Source organism: Porites lutea, chromosome 7 (assembly GCF_958299795.1).
Source record: "Porites lutea chromosome 7, jaPorLute2.1, whole genome shotgun sequence".
NCBI lineage: Eukaryota > Metazoa > Cnidaria > Anthozoa > Scleractinia > Poritidae > Porites > Porites lutea.
This window is the reverse complement of record NC_133207.1, coordinates 34,167,145-34,182,760: the sequence shown is the minus strand read 5'-3', so window position 1 is coordinate 34,182,760 and position 15,616 is coordinate 34,167,145. Positions and strand designations below refer to the sequence as shown.

General features: G+C 38.9%; 1 protein-coding gene across 2 annotated transcripts; it reads right to left on the bottom strand.

Moving 5' to 3' along the window:
* Window positions 1-1,936: 1,936 nt before the first annotated feature.
* LOC140942697 (N-terminal kinase-like protein) lies at window positions 1,937-11,971 on the bottom strand. 2 transcript variants are annotated; one of them, XM_073391663.1, is made up of 19 exons: window positions 11,753-11,971; window positions 11,611-11,670; window positions 10,752-10,832; window positions 10,371-10,481; window positions 9,743-9,981; window positions 9,220-9,466; window positions 8,041-8,199; window positions 7,560-7,667; window positions 7,311-7,424; window positions 7,054-7,143; window positions 6,742-6,804; window positions 5,822-6,010; window positions 5,005-5,086; window positions 4,535-4,690; window positions 4,125-4,258; window positions 3,616-3,699; window positions 3,350-3,508; window positions 3,044-3,181; window positions 1,937-2,798 (listed from the first exon to the last, which is right to left on the bottom strand). In XM_073391663.1, the coding sequence occupies exons 1-19, from the start codon at window positions 11,882-11,884 to the stop codon at window positions 2,445-2,447; spliced, it is 2,700 nt and encodes an 899-aa protein (XP_073247764.1). In that variant the 5' UTR covers window positions 11,885-11,971; the 3' UTR covers window positions 1,937-2,444. The 2 variants fall into 2 exon arrangements, with proteins under 2 accessions (XP_073247764.1, XP_073247765.1); XM_073391664.1 differs by lacking the exon at window positions 6,742-6,804.
* Between the last annotated feature and the right edge of the window lie 3,645 nt (window positions 11,972-15,616).

Below are 15,616 nucleotides of genomic sequence, written 5' to 3'. Positions count from 1 at the left end.
TAGTTACGTAGAGTGCCTAGGAGGTGTGTTTTTCGATGGTTTGCCTTCGTCTTGAGTATCGACTAGAATGATGACGTCAGTTCTGTCAAAGCAAATTGATAGTTCAAATTTCTTCAGTTTTTTTTAAGCACCTCGTACAATAGTAGCAGCAAACAGCACTAAGTGGACAAGAAAATTAATTTATTTTTCCTCTGTAAAAAGCAACATTTCGAGCGAAGAGAGCTCAGCTACATGTTATAATAAGAAATTTATAGTTAAACAAGAGACTATAAAGGGGACAGAGAGGCCATCCCCCATATACACCCTATTCCATAGGTAATTCGTGTCGAGTTATTTTTAGAATCGGGATAAAGTTACCTCGCACGAGGCGTGGATGTTTCGTGGAGGTTTCGCATGACCAAACGCCGTGCAAAACATGTCGGGCGAGAGGCAATGAAAGCGTAAAAAGATCGAGAGCATTCCTAAATATTGAAGCGAAATGAGTCGGCACTCACCTGGGAAAAAGGAATCGCTGGACTCTTTGACAACCCGTGAAATCAGTTTAACTCGAAGTTGTCGTAACCTCAGTGCTTTAATAAAATGAGAAATTTCGCCGGTCTATTGAAACAGGTCGTTTGTACAATTTAGGGAGTTTAAGATCCAACGACGCGGACGACAACTAGAACATCAAAAAAACAATAGGTTTAATTAGCAAAAAAACAACTTCGCACGTGCAACACACTTTTTTGTTCATTTCTTTCCCGTTTTTGCACGACTACGACGTGAAAATGCCTAATTTCGCGTTTTATGGAGGACGTAAATAAGCAACGACGAAATTTTATTTCTCTTTCTTAGCTTGAATATGGTCCCTTGAAATTCAGCTTTAGGAGGGTTCGCCTACAGTTGACAAAGTAGGTGGGTAGGAATAATCGCTATAAAGACTGAAAAAAATAAACATCAAACCAGAAATTGCTCTCTTCAAACTGTAAATTATAAATGATCCTGAGAGAATATTCAGTGTGTTAAGGATTTCCCTGCTCTACTGTTAGCTCTATACAAGAGAGGAAGGGCGATTCTTTTTAATTTCGGTTTCGCTGACACAGCTTTCGCAGAAATCTCGCTGTAGTCGTTTTCGTCGACAAAAGGAATAGCAAAATCGCTCTCCGCGTCTTCCCCCATTTTGTTCTGCGTCATTTCGTGAAGGACGCGTGGCTCTCAGCGTGGGTCATCCACGCGGAACACATTCGCGCTATGTGATTGGCTGTTGTCTAATCCCCCTTGAGATCTGTGGTGTTAAAAATAACTCGAGACGAATTACCTATGGAATAGGGTGTATATGGGGGATGCCCTCTCTGTCCCCTTTATAGTCTCTTGAGTTAAACCATAACTGCAATTTTCGAAATTAAAATTTCAAAAACTCATGCTCAACTATACTAGAGCTTATTACATTTTCCTACCTACACGGGCCTTGGCTGATCATAGCCTAAGGGGAATCTCTCGCTTGTTTTCTTTCTACGAGTTATGAGCCGGCGGAGATTAGAAAGAATAGCCTGCTTTCTTTCTTGTTGGCGCATTGTACGCTATGGCGCGACTCGCTGAAACGTGCAAAAAAACAAACAAGAGCTTCGTCATAGGCTAAGTTGTTCGCTACTGACCAGCTTTTTTCAGTGCCGTGGTGATTCCTATGCAAGTGTAAAATGTTTCCAAAGGACAGAATCAGGACACTCGTCGCTTGGGAACTACTGAGAGCATTGAGATCGTTTCACGTATGAAGAGAACTAAAAACTTTTAAGCGATACAGGATCTTGAGAAAGGTCTTTCCTTTCTCAAGGTGCATTTTCATTCATCTCGCCCTTCTATTTGAAAATCTCTAAGAAGGTCAACATTTCTCTTAAGACAGACATTTTTCGAAAAAATAACTCTTTTAGGGGGGAAGCACTAAAGAAGACACCACCGCTTTGGAAGAGACCACTGTGCATGATTACTAGATACGCCACCTTAGATCAACATATCCATTGAAATATGATAATATCTATGATTCTCTTCACAGAAATACGGTAAAGTGAACAAACAGGACGGACGAGAAATGCATGTGGTGAGATTGCGCCAGTTTTACTTCTGGGTCAAACAATCACGTATGCCGGAGTAGATATGCATTGCCCTGACCATACAAAAGCAGAGTTAACAATATCCTTAATCCGCAAAGCATCTTCTCTTTGCACAGTCAATACAAATAACAATTGACAGTTCCGTTATTCGCCATTCTTCAGGTCCTTTCATTCGCCTGATTTTCTTCATTCATACATTGAGTGGTAATTTTTTCTCTTCAAAACAAAGCACATTTTGCCTGTCGACGAAGAGGCAATTGCTGAACATCTTCCCTTCATTAGCTTGTTTCCTCGAATCTGACTTAGCTCTGCCTCACTCTGCACCACCTGACATCCCAATTTGTTTCCGACCAATTTTCACTGCATTTTCACTGCACCGAGTTTCATTGGTCCCTTTCCTCCGGCGGCTCGTTTTTCTTTCTGAGCCTGCAGTTTCTGCCGCCGTTCTTCTCTTCTCTTTTTTGCAAGTTCCGCCTTACTGGGTTTGTCTTGTCCCCAGTCCTCCGTACCCCAGTCGTCTTCTTCCCATCCACCATCCGGGGACTTGTTAGTTTGGGATTCTTTCGCAGGGACAGTGCTGGTCAGAGGTGATTCGTCAAATGATCCCCAGTCCCCGTCATCCCAAGCGTTCCCTTCAGTGTCTTGTGACGGGCGAGGTCTGTTCTTGCCGTGGACTCCAGATCTTTGTCCCGCACCTGACTTGATTTTCACCTGAAAGTGACGAGAAATTTTGCTTACCAGGGCATCATTAACACGGAATCCTAGCGAGGATACTTAGTCCGTTATTGTCGGAAAATGGGATAAAAAATAAAAATAAACGAATAAATAAATAACACGGTTAGCTTTTCTATGCCTTGGTTAGAACATGAGCAGTATTATGTATGCTTAAGGGGAAAAAATTGGAAACAAAGATTTGCTTTCACCACACTGAAATCAAAAATTATCACTCACGATACCTTTGGGGCGAAAAAGTCTTCGTCCCAACCGCTGTCTGAAACGGGAGGCTGACTACTTGCTCCGCCTAATATATCTGATATCAGCGTATCATCGTCTGCGCGAGAAGACTTTTTATGCTTAGTGCTGCTTCCAGTTTGCTGTAAATACCAAAGTGTGAAGAGCAATTTAACAACTAACACACTCAGAGAGGTTATAGTGACAGTCAATTGAGAGTAAGTCCGGTGGAGCAAAAAGAGAATATGCGTTTTCTTTTAAAGAGTTAATTGGGAGGTACGTGCACCCAAAGGTCTTCATTGTTCTCTTACCTTAGCGATCTGTTGTGGTTTGTTTTGTGTTATTTTTCTCGTTACAGAAGGTGCAGCAAAGCTATCCATAGACCAGTTATCATTCTCCCAGTCACCATAATCGCTGCCACTCTCTCCTCCGTCTAAATCAGCCGCAAGATTTGCAGATCGTCTAAGGGACTGGGCATAAAGAAAAAAAATATAGACTTCATACACTACAATTTCTCTTTAACTGCAATCTCGATTTAAATGATCGAAGGCATCGGCTGTTTTCTGAGTGGTCATACCGGTTTTTTCTTTGTATTCTGAAACTGAGCAATTTCCTCTTTCGCTGCCAGAAGGTCGCTCTTTAGATCGTCTATGTCCGGTTCCTGAAAAAATAGACATTAAAAAAAGCCTTAACGGTCGTTTGCATCAATAGATGGGTCGGACTAGCAACAGAAAAGAGAAAAATTGGGGTTTCAGGCTTCACACACTCAATGCATTGTCGTAAGGGTATGCAACTCAAGTATAATAAAAAATTACTGGTTAATACCACTGGATGGAAAGAAAAGCGATACGAGATGTGCTGTTTAACGCAAAACGTCAAAAAAAAAAAAATCTAAATTTGAAACTGATTGTGTCTTTCAGAGACACTAGATCCCTAAAGCAGAAATCAATTGCAAAAGATACAAGGTTATGGCGATTTCACACCAAAATATAGCACCTTTCTCTAAAAGAGTAAATAAGCAAAAAAAAACAACAAAAAAACAACAAAACAAAACAAAGAGAGGAGTTTCTGGGGAGAAATTTTTACCTGTGCATCATTCCACTCGTCCTCACTCCACTCCCCTCCGTAATCACTGCCCGAGTCCTCATTCTTTTCATTTTTTGTAGGTTGTGTATGTTCAGGACAATTTTTAGTTGATGTTTTGCTGACTGATGTTGATTCTAAATAGCAAGGGAATATAAAAATCTTATTATTGCTTCTTATCATTCCCTTGAGATGGATTCTTTGATATCAATTTGTGATGAAATGGCAAAGAACCCGGCCAAGACGTGACATATCGATGCTCATCTACATGTATATGTAGATTCGGGAGAGCGGTGAAAATCGAGCCTACAACCATTCGCGTTCTACTGATTTTAACTGGAAAAAAAAGTAAGGTGTTTACTACACACTGGGTTTGTCTGCATGTGGACTGGCATTGTACTCGGCAGTCATACCTGGGTTTTTATCCTTGTCAACTGTTTTGGCGTGTTCAGGAGCCCCAGCAGCAGGAATACTCCCTCCCCGGTAGAGTTTGGATGTCAGCGAACTGACAGCCCAACCCGTCCAAGAAGAACCTCCAGCAGCTGCTGAATCAGGAGTTTGCTCTGCAACTAGAGATGGAAAGGTAAAATTACTTCCTCATTTAAACAAAAAATGAGCCAGGATCCCTGGAAGGTACAAGAGTATGAGGACGACAACTGGATCAATCTGCCTGCACGTCTTGCAACCCCACTGCTGGGGCACGAAGAAACTAAAAACTAAGAGTATCGATAATTCACCTACGCGTTAGGTGGGATGTTAATTTTATTGCAGTGGGATTTGGGTAGTATAGGGTGCTCCTAATTATCCGTTTTTCTGCGGTGGAATCACGTTAATTTGCGGTGAAATATATTAGCGTCGATAACATCATAGCTGTCTGCCATACCTGCTCCCTGGTTCATGGCCGACTCAGGATCTTCTGAGGCTTTCTCAAGCTTTCCAAGGAGAAGCTTTATCGCTTTGAAGACCTGCACACACATAAACACACAAGAGACACATGGAACGAACTGCATGAAACAGAAACCAAAGCACCATTTCTTAACAATTAACAAACTATCAATCTTTTTTTGGGTTATACACTTGTTACTATACTTTATTTATACATATTTATATTAGTTATCCACTTGTTATCAATGTCATGTAATTACTTAGTATACACTCGATCCTGGCCTTGTAAACTTATACTTTTACACTCTGAGAGAGCCCAATATCTATAAGGCTTATGGTTTCTTTTTGGCCTTCCACACCACATTGCTTCTACGTATCTTTTGCTTTTTTTTGTAGTGAAATCAACTAAAACTAAACTAAACTAAACTACGTGTTAAAGTGTTTCACTCATAACCTGATGACTGTAATTCAGTTATTGTTGACTTCTCCACTCACTAGATACGCAAAATGTATCGACAAACAACAGTTACGTTACGATTACTAATAACTCACGGTTTGTTTCAACTTTAAGGAGGAAACAAAATAAATCGCTACTGAAAGAAAATTCAAAGTTTGACCGGTATCAACAGTATCTAAGTTATCAGGGTCTGTAACTCATCATGTAAAGCACAGATTTGGACCATTTCATTCCCTTTTTCTCTGTGAAAACCCTTGAGTTTCATCCCAAACAGTGATAGACTGACTCTGTGCTTGTTTTACTGCCCTCGCCTTGCTGGATACTCTGATGAATCAATTATTTTTCCATTATTATTTACCTGATCTCTGATTTTGCGTTCTGTGTCCATTGTAAGGTTGCATAAAGCAGGTAATATTTTAACAGCACAGTCCTTTAAACTGAAAAACTCCACACAAGCAAGAAAGCCCATCACTCCAGCTGTGCGGGCCGGGGGGAAAGGATCTCGCAAAGCACGCAAGAACGCAGGGATCAACACCTTTTGACGGGTCTGCCAAAAAAATGGGGGATCCTGTGTCAATATTCTATTTTTGACTAATTAATATGTGTCTCTTTGTTATATTTAGGGTTGTTTAACAAGGGCCAACTAAATAAGCAGAGGCCAAAACATAGTGAGATTAATTCTAACAGGCTTGAGTAGACTAGTAAGTGTGGATATATTGTTGGGTCTAAACGGTATATAGTAAAGAAAGAAAGCAAGGCCTTAAATCATACCACAAAGAAAACGAGATGCAGCAGCTTCACGCAAGATACAATAATCACAACAAATGAGGACAATGGTAGTACATTTTACCTACAGAAATACTCTGTAAACGGCTACACCTTCCGCTTGACTGACCCCGTAGAAATAGCAGTCTCGTCTTCAGCAGGACATGTAAAAACTTGTGTCCTTAATTAGTGCCTTGTGTTGAATACACTGATCAATATTCAAATAAACTCGACTTTTTACAAAGGGCAACTAGTTGTTAAATTAGGTTCTTAGTCCACAAAACAAAGAGTTACAAAAACTTATAATAATTTTAGCTGGCATAGCTGGTGGTTTTGTTGGTGAGGAACCATGGAGGGGAGGGTGAGTGAGCAGTCAAGCTGAAAAGAGAATGGCTGGAGACAATGAGAAACACTGTACTGCCCGCCCATTTCATTTTCTCCAGTTCGAATAACAAAACTGCCAGCAATGTAGGATGTTATAATCAGTTTAAAACTACCGATATAAGTACATACAGCTGGTGGAAGGTTGACAGCAATTTTTCCCAGACAGACTGTAGTGTTTGTTCTAATGCCAGCCTGTGACAAGTAAGACAAATATTTTAGCTCAAGAATTTAATCTTGGCAATGTATTGCTTAAATTTTTGAAGATACAACTACATTCTGTACAAACCTAATTAGAACTAAAATAAAACATGGAACACAAAAACTTTTCAACTATTGATATTCACTATTGACAGTTGGAATATTGGTCTGGTTTCTAATTAGGTGTAAAATGATAAACAACTGGCCGGAGCTCAGTTCTGAAAAACTAAAAGATAATATTACCTCTTGGTCCATTTGAAGTTTGGCAAAGTATTTCAGTAGCTGATTGTTGATTGTCTTCTCACTCAATTTTGGAGCAAGAAGTAGCATTGACTGTAAGGAATCAAACACTAAAATCAACAACAGTTTCATTTTGCTTACAAGTACTCAGTGCTCAATAACCAATATGTATTTTGAAGTAGAGCAAGTTTGGGCCATCTAAATATAAGGCAAAATTTATCATCAAAATCAGCAGCATGGCAGGCTGGGCTATTTTATACCTTAACTGTTTGTTCCCTCATGGCTGGTACTGTGTCTCCAAAACCCAGAGAAACATGAGGAAAGATCTGCTCATCTACAGTTGATGGCTTCAGGTGCTGGACAAAGTTGTCAAGCTGAAACAAAATATTTTTACACATATTTTACTTGTACCTTTACCATTTTAGTTTAATAATATCATTTTTCCTTTTTGCTTTATGCAGCTAATCAAAGTAAAACAGGAGCAGAATTGCAAACAAACTTGTTTATACCTGTTGTAATAAGTGGATACGTGTAGCTCTGTCTGTTGATGAGAATAGTTTGACCACACATGGCACTATTTTCTGTTGGTATTCATCTGTGTCCAATAATTTACCAACCTATGATGCCAAGAATTTGCAACAAAACTTAACAGGTTTTGAATTCCTTACATATCCTAACCAACACTTTTTGTCTTGGAATTTACAACGATTCAGGGCCGAGTTGTTCAAAGCTGGGTTAAGATAACCCAGGGTTAGTGCGAGATTTGAATTCAGATTTGAATGCTTAAAAAGCATTTCAGTTTTAATTCTTTTTGTCTACAAGTTGATGATTGGAAGCTCTGAAAATAACAGAGAAAATTTTTCGAGAAAATGCTTTTGAACACAAGAAAAAGAAACAAGAGTTAAATCTAACCCCGGGTTAACCCCTAATCGGCCTTCGAACAACTGGGTCCAGGTGAATATAATTTATAGAGGGAAATAGATTACTGACTTTGAAGAGAGGTCCAAGCACGGCACTGCCTGCTGATCCATATTCATAAGCATTAAGCAGCTGTGGAAGGATTTTGTGTTTACAGTATTGCTGAGGAAAAGAATCCAGTGATGAACTCAAGGATGAGAAGAACGTTTTCTGTTCCTTATGCTCTTTAATCTACAGTAAGAATAAAAATTGCACAGTAAAGTTAAGAATCAGATCATGCAAATGTATCTGCATGTTACTGTTACCATGGCAGTAATGGCAGTATTCATGTGCTCTGTTGACAATAGAAGGAGGATTTCAACCACTAAGCCTTGAAATATTATCAATATTATCATTAACCTTTTAAGCCCCAATATCCACATACAAATTCTCCAAACTGGTCTTTATACATTTCCTTAAGGAATAAGTTGAGAGAATTTGGTAGAAGATCAAAGCATTTTCTCTTAGGTGTTCATTTTATTAACTCTCATAACCATTTCTCTGGGTAACATATGGATATTGTTAGGAGAAAATTGATCTTGGTCACTATCAGGACTTAAAGGGTTAATAATACAAATATCATGTAACTTATGATAACAATTATTATTATAAGTTACAAATAATCATTATCAAAAGTCAACTGACAAAATTAGCAGTATTGTCAGCCTGCACTATTATTTTACTGATATTTTGCATCTTTCATGATTATGCTACATGCACATGATGTACAATAATTTATGAGAATGATGACTGGAGAAATAAATTGATCAAGGTCCTTTGATTACATTTTACTACTAGGCCAAGGCAAAGAATATTCTTCAGTTTACTGCCATTTTATTATTATGCAGGGGTCCATGATAAAACAAGAACGCTTGTAAAATGTTAAGTTGAGCTTGTTTGTAGCTTGCATGGCAGGCGCTCGAAAGGGAAGGGAAAAGGGATTTTGGGCGCAAGAGAGGGCCGTGAGAGAAGCATGAGGAGAAATTAATTCTTCACGAAACAGGATTTCCTTACTAAAAGTTTTCCATGTCCTACAGTCAAGTATTCTTCATGATACTTACATTTTATATCCTAATTGACACTTTGTTTCTGAATTGATCGAGTATGCATGTATAAATACATGAAAATTACCCAGGGCCTCGATTTGAGAGAAATTACATCATTGGCCAAATATGTAAAAACCTAAACAATACATGTTGGTAAAAAGCAAACCTGCAATTCTTGTAAGAATAAATTGGCATCAACAAAGCTGTTCTTAAGATAGTGTCCATCAGTCCTGCAATTCTGCAGAAATTTTGCAGGGTTTGGTCTGCTTTTAGGATTGGCTCCAACAAGTTGCACGTAATCTGGTACAAGATTCCTTGGAATTTTACCAACAGACTTGAGGGAAGCTGTCCTGGACAAACAACCATTAAAGACTTCCCATATTAAACAGCCAAGACCCCACATATCTGCTGACCTGCAAGGAAATAAGTCCTTACTTTCAGATTAAGGTACCTGGCCATTCTTAGTACCTTTATTTGCATAAGAACAGGCCCAAGTTGTTTAAAAGGTGGATAACACTATCCACTTGATAAATTTCTATCCAGTGTCGATAATGCAATTGGTTTTCATAATACCTATCTAGTGGATAGTGATTTATCTGTTGGATAGTGCTATCCATCCTTTAAACAACTGGTGCCAGCAGTACATATAATATTATAATACAAGAGCATTAAACTGCAGAACAGCTCACCATTTTTCAATCCTCTTGTTAGCTTTACTAAACTTTCTCCCCTCAGGAGGTTCATAGACCTGTAAAACTGGTAGTCGAGGAAGATCAGGCTCCGCCTCGCTGTTTGGAGCTGGCTCTACAGGTTTAAGATATTCCACTCCACCAAGCTTCCATTCTCCTGCCACATCCACAAACACAGATGCCATGCACACATTTCCATGAATTAAGCTGCAGTCATTTGTAAGAAAACTAAGGCCTGCCTAAAACAACAAATTAAAATAACTTTTACATCTGTTAATAAATGAAAAATCATAACAATAACAGAATAAGCACACAAACCATACTAAGGCAAAAGAAAGCTGTTATGTTAATGGGTGTTGTTAATGGGTGTTGTTAATGGGTGCATTGTGGTTTAGAAGCAGATTTAGCTTGTTTAAAAAAAAACTTGCGATATGAAAATTAACTTTATTGTATAGAAGAGACAGCTAATAAACTTTGCATCAAAGACCTAAATATAAAAGCTGCCTAAGAAATGGTCTGGGTCAGAAATTATTTGTTCAATATATATTTATATGATTTATGACACTTCTGCTGATTTGCCAGATCTTCTTTATCTGAATCAGGCATATCTATTTAGAATTATACTAACTGTTATCTGATGTAACCCCCAAGATATAGCCAGATCAGACTTTTCTTCTTCATTAAGCTGTACTTCCAGTGGTCTCACTGGCTCTGTCACCAAGTAAATTACTGTCTCTGACTGGAAAAAAACAAAGAAACAAAGAAACAAAGGAACATTTCTGGAGCACTGGATAATATTTCGACCGGAAAAAAAATTTGAACCATAACATATACAAATGTATAATGCATTTCTGGAGCATTGGATAATATTCTTTAAGACTTGTAAAAGGATCACATGATGGTTTGATCGGCCAAGTCGCTATCAACTGTAACATTTATATGTAACTGTTTATTGTAACTTAAATCTATGTTAATTATAAAAGTGACTCGGATTGCTAGTTACCATTACCTCAAGAGCATCTATGAATCGTAGAATATTAGGATGACGAAGAGTTTTCAGTCTTCTGAGGGCTACCTTGGCAGTTTGAACCTTAAAACAATTACGACAGAAAGGATGCACTGGTAAATTAAATTGACCCTTGGGCTTAAGCTCAGTTCGGGAGTCTGGTAACGGGTAATGGCGGCCAAATCTATGAGCATGCGATAAAATGAGCTGTAGTTGGTCAACTTCCTTTGAAAATTGCATCCAAAACGCTTTTGGAAGAAAGAAAACCTGGTTAAGATCAAAAGGAACAATCTTTTAAGTTATTTATGTCCTTAGAATGATCTACCAGGTTGGTAAGATGGCAATGTTTAAACTCAGGTCAAAAACAAAAGGATATTAACCCCCTAAAAAGTGATTTAATTGTCCAACCACCCCACCCCCTGGAATTTCCAAGGGGGGGGGGGGGGGTCTTGATATCACCCCAACTTTGAATGGAATTAAAGAAGGGGGGAGGTGTGTGGATTGTTTCGTTCTCAGAAGTCACCCCATTTGAGGAGAGTGTCTCAACAATTTTGTCATTGATTGAAGCAAAAAATAAAAGGGGCTAGTTAGTAATAAAAACGTACAGGCAAACAGAGGAGGACCTACGGTGTAGATCACTGGCTTCAGTCCTAACACTGGTTTCTGGAAGGCTGATATGGGTAACCTTTGCTTGGGCAAAGCAACATTTGTTTTTTATAGGAGTATTTATCTTGTTCAGTATGCAATCTCCCATGACATGTCTTTTATATGAATAGGAAAGTAATGCTGACACAAAAGTCACAATTCTATGATTAAATTCCATCCCCCGTCTACCCAAATGCCTGTCCCCGTTGATTATTACCTTATCTTCTGAAGATGACTTTACATCATGTACGAACACTGACACGATCTCTCCAGTGCCCTTAAAAACAACCAACGAGGTATTATAAGTTAATGCTCATTCTTCTGTTAAATAATTTCCGGTCATCTAAACCAGAGCTTACTTTCTTTTTTCCTTCATGCAGTGCCCACACGGATTTGTCCTCCAGATTTCCCACTTTATCACCGACTTCGTAAGGAAAATTTTGTGCAGCACCAGTTCCAATCTTTCCTATCAAGCTCCATATCCCCTGCATCGTATAATAGGCAATTAAGCGGAGGAAAATGACCCCAAATTAAGAAATTTCACCCCATCTCTTATAAAACCGTGATTTTGTTGTCTTCGTGGCGAACTAGTGCCCAGTACCTTAGGTAGCCCGGAAGTTTTTGCTGACCATAAAACTGCGGGCTCAGTTGTCCGCCATGTTTGCTGTTTTTTTGTGAAAGAAAGTGAAAGAAGGTGTGTTCGCCGTTGGGGAAGTTGAGAAAGAAATATGATGCATCAACTCGGACAGCAGGTTAGTATATGCCATCGTAGTTCCTGTATGTAAGACATATCTGCTTTTTTTTAGCGATTTCAAGCCGGCAATGAATACCGTGTGCGTTAAATTCTTGCCATATTTTGAAAGCGCATCAATAATAAAGGCAAACGCAGTTTATTTGTGTTCTATTAGAGGGAAGCGAAAGTTGCTCAAGTTTTATTAGAACAAGTGGTAAATTGAACCTATTAATAGCTTTATGTGAACTTATAACGAAAGTAAACGCACCTGCAGAATCGTTAAAAGGATCTATGGTATATTTAAGTAAAATTGCTACTGAATGTTAACGTGAAAAATTTTAAGCTTATATTTGTTCATTAACCACCTTTTCATCTCTTTCCTTCCTTTTCCTTGTTTAGCCGTAGCTTTGTTTAAAGCAGGGTAGAAAAAATCCAAATATGCCAAACTTTCCTTGCTCTTTTCGACCAGTAGTGTGAGTTCTTAAGAGAGTGTCTCTGTAAGAGCGGTCCGGTCGATTTTCCTTGAGATACAGATTTAGCTCATTTCTTGTGTGTTGTAAGACATTCATGTACCTATACTAAAACCACAATCCGTTTGATCGGATCTCTTTATTTTTCAGAGTTTTACGGAAATTAAATTTCACTCGAGCGAAGGCCTGTCGTGACACTTTTCAAGACGTTAATTTGAGGCAACTTTGGCGGACAATTTACAACAAACTACGGGACTCAGCAAAAAACAAATACCACATCCATGTATATTAACTCTATCTTATCCATCGAGGCGACTTTCGTGAACATCACGTTTCAATCAAGCAAACAAGAAGACTTGAACGACACCTTATCGGTTCGCTTAAGTCACACACGCGACAACCGATCAAATTCAAGGTACATTTTTGAAAAAGTGAGGCGTTTTTAACTGACCCAACTAATATAGCTAGGAAGTAGGTGCCATAGAAAAGGTGACTATAGAAAAAAACTTTGCGGCCCGACCTTTACTAAAACTTTATAACTCCGTGAACTTACCTAATTTTTGGCAATCTCCAAGTTTTGCCGCCATTTTGAGGGACATGTCAACATGAAGCGTAGCAGATATAAATCGAGCAGGTAGATCTAAAGCCGTCAGAAATATATACAAAAGCATTAAAATGAACTTCACTTTCAATTCAAGGGGCAAAATTTGAAATTGTTCGTTAATCCTACCATTCCTACATCCCCATGCGACCATTTCTTCCAACAATTCAAACACTACAACTAGTGTTCGAATTTCCCTCGTCGATTCCACCGTAAGAAATAACCTGTGCCACCCAAGCTTCGACTCGAATGTGAAGTACGAATCAAACAACAAAACTGCTTCATCTTCGAGGCCATATCACGCTGATATTTTGATTTTCTGATCGACAAGAACGGTGATCAGGAGGTGATCGCCATGTTTACCTCATAAACGTGACCGCTGACCAGCCGCTGAGTAAAAACAGTACGGCGCGGGGTGGTGTGGGTGGCGGACTTACCATCATAAGATATTCGAATACATGCTAACAAAGCTTTAGGACTCTCAGTCTAAACAGTGAAGGTAAGCTTCGTGATACATTTTAACTTTTTCCTTTAAATTAGAACTGGTATGAATTAATAGAGTTATTTAAATATTTTTAACCGAGGTACCCATATGACCTTTTTGCTTGTCCTCAGTGGTATAAAATAAGGTGTCTTTTCTCCAGAACCTTTTATTTATGTGTTATTGCACAGAATGAACACTATACTTAGAGGGTTTGTTCTAAATCAGTTTTGCTGTTCCCAAGAATGTATGTAAAATTATTGCTTTATACAAAGCTGACTCTAAAATATGATTTTCCGTAACAGTAACCAATGTCATTTACGTAAGGTGTTAATAAAACTAGCAATGTACAATTCTTAGCGTTTTTCACTTATAAGCCTTACAAACAATTGTCAAGTGAACTATGTTAGTTTCAGCTCATTCCTTGATTCGATGTGACCCTTTTATCACTAAACCCCATTCTTTTCATTTAAATGGGAGCTCGAAGAAAGTACAGATTTCCTTAAGCATGGAAACAGTAAAATAGTTCAATTTTTCCTCCTTGACGTAGTCACACAAGTCATAAATGTCATGGACAATCGGATGCGTTAAGCCAATTTCTGTTACAACTGATTCGACAGTGGTCATGTGATTCACTTCTTCCCCGTCAATTAATTCCTCGTCAGATTTATCGTCAACCGCGGTGCTCGGAGACGAACCTGCCCGTCTCCATCTCGAGGAGGACTTCCTGGGAAAACAGGCGCACCCCGTTTCCCCCCTTCGCTTTCCTCATATCTTGCGAGACTTGTCGCAGATCCTCTGTCCTTCCAGATTGTTCACCAATTTCAAACTTGGAGGTGAGATACTGCCTTACTTTCCCTTAGAAGCGAACAGCGCCACCTTTTGGCTTATGAAGTGCCCATCCTTCACATAAATTCGACTGGAAAAGTTCGCTACCCTGTCTCTCGATAACATTGGTACTGTCGTCTTCTGAAAGGTAAGGGATGAGAATTTTTCAACCCAGCTTAAATCTAGAGATTTCAAAGCTGTTCTAATGTCAAAAATAAAAGAAATGACCCAGGAATGCCAGTGCTCAGTGAAAGGCTAATTGCACCATCAAGCAGTGACCCCATGGCCCTTGTAGCTGTCTACAATGGAGAGAGTGTAAGGGACTGTGCAATAATTATCAGGAGGGGGAGGCTGGAAAACTAGAGGGGGGGGGGCATTACATAAAATTGCTGCCAAGATAGGGGGGACTCAAAGTAAAATCACTCATTTGACGGAGGGGGGGCCTTAAGTTTTATTCGAAATGTAAAATAAATTAAACGCAATAAAAGATTCTCAATACAGGCATCATGATAGACTGTAACGAATATCAACGCGAACAGCTGTTAAACGATTATTGAAAATATTCCATCAAAATGAAAAGCAAATTCACAACTGATCAATTTTAACCCGTCTTCTAATTAATTGAGCTGATCCTATGTAAAGCAAAAATCATGAACTTGTTTTTCAGCTTCCCCCATAAAACAATGGGAATCAAACAGATCTTGGAGACAAGCTTTGTCGGTTTTTGATGTGAATAAAAGTAATGTTTCTTCATCGACTGAATCGATTTGCTGAATTCCATATATATGTGGCTCATAACAAAGTTCAACAGGCTCTCCTCCTAAGGATCTAAATATAATGCAAGCTCTTTTTCGTCTGTTATTTGAAGCGTTCAATCTCCTGTTCTTTGATTTTTTTTCTCTGCTCCTTTCTCTTTCTGGCTTCAGAAGTTTTAGATTTTGAGCCAATGTGGTAAGCACCCCGGTACTTAGCAAATGCCTTGTCTAAATCTCCAATCAAGCGATCAACATCCTTCTCGATACTAGATATTACATAATAACATTTGTCATTATTGAAACTGTGATGGCAGCTCAGTCCAGTTTTGAGTTTACCACTGTGGTAGGAGGGGGG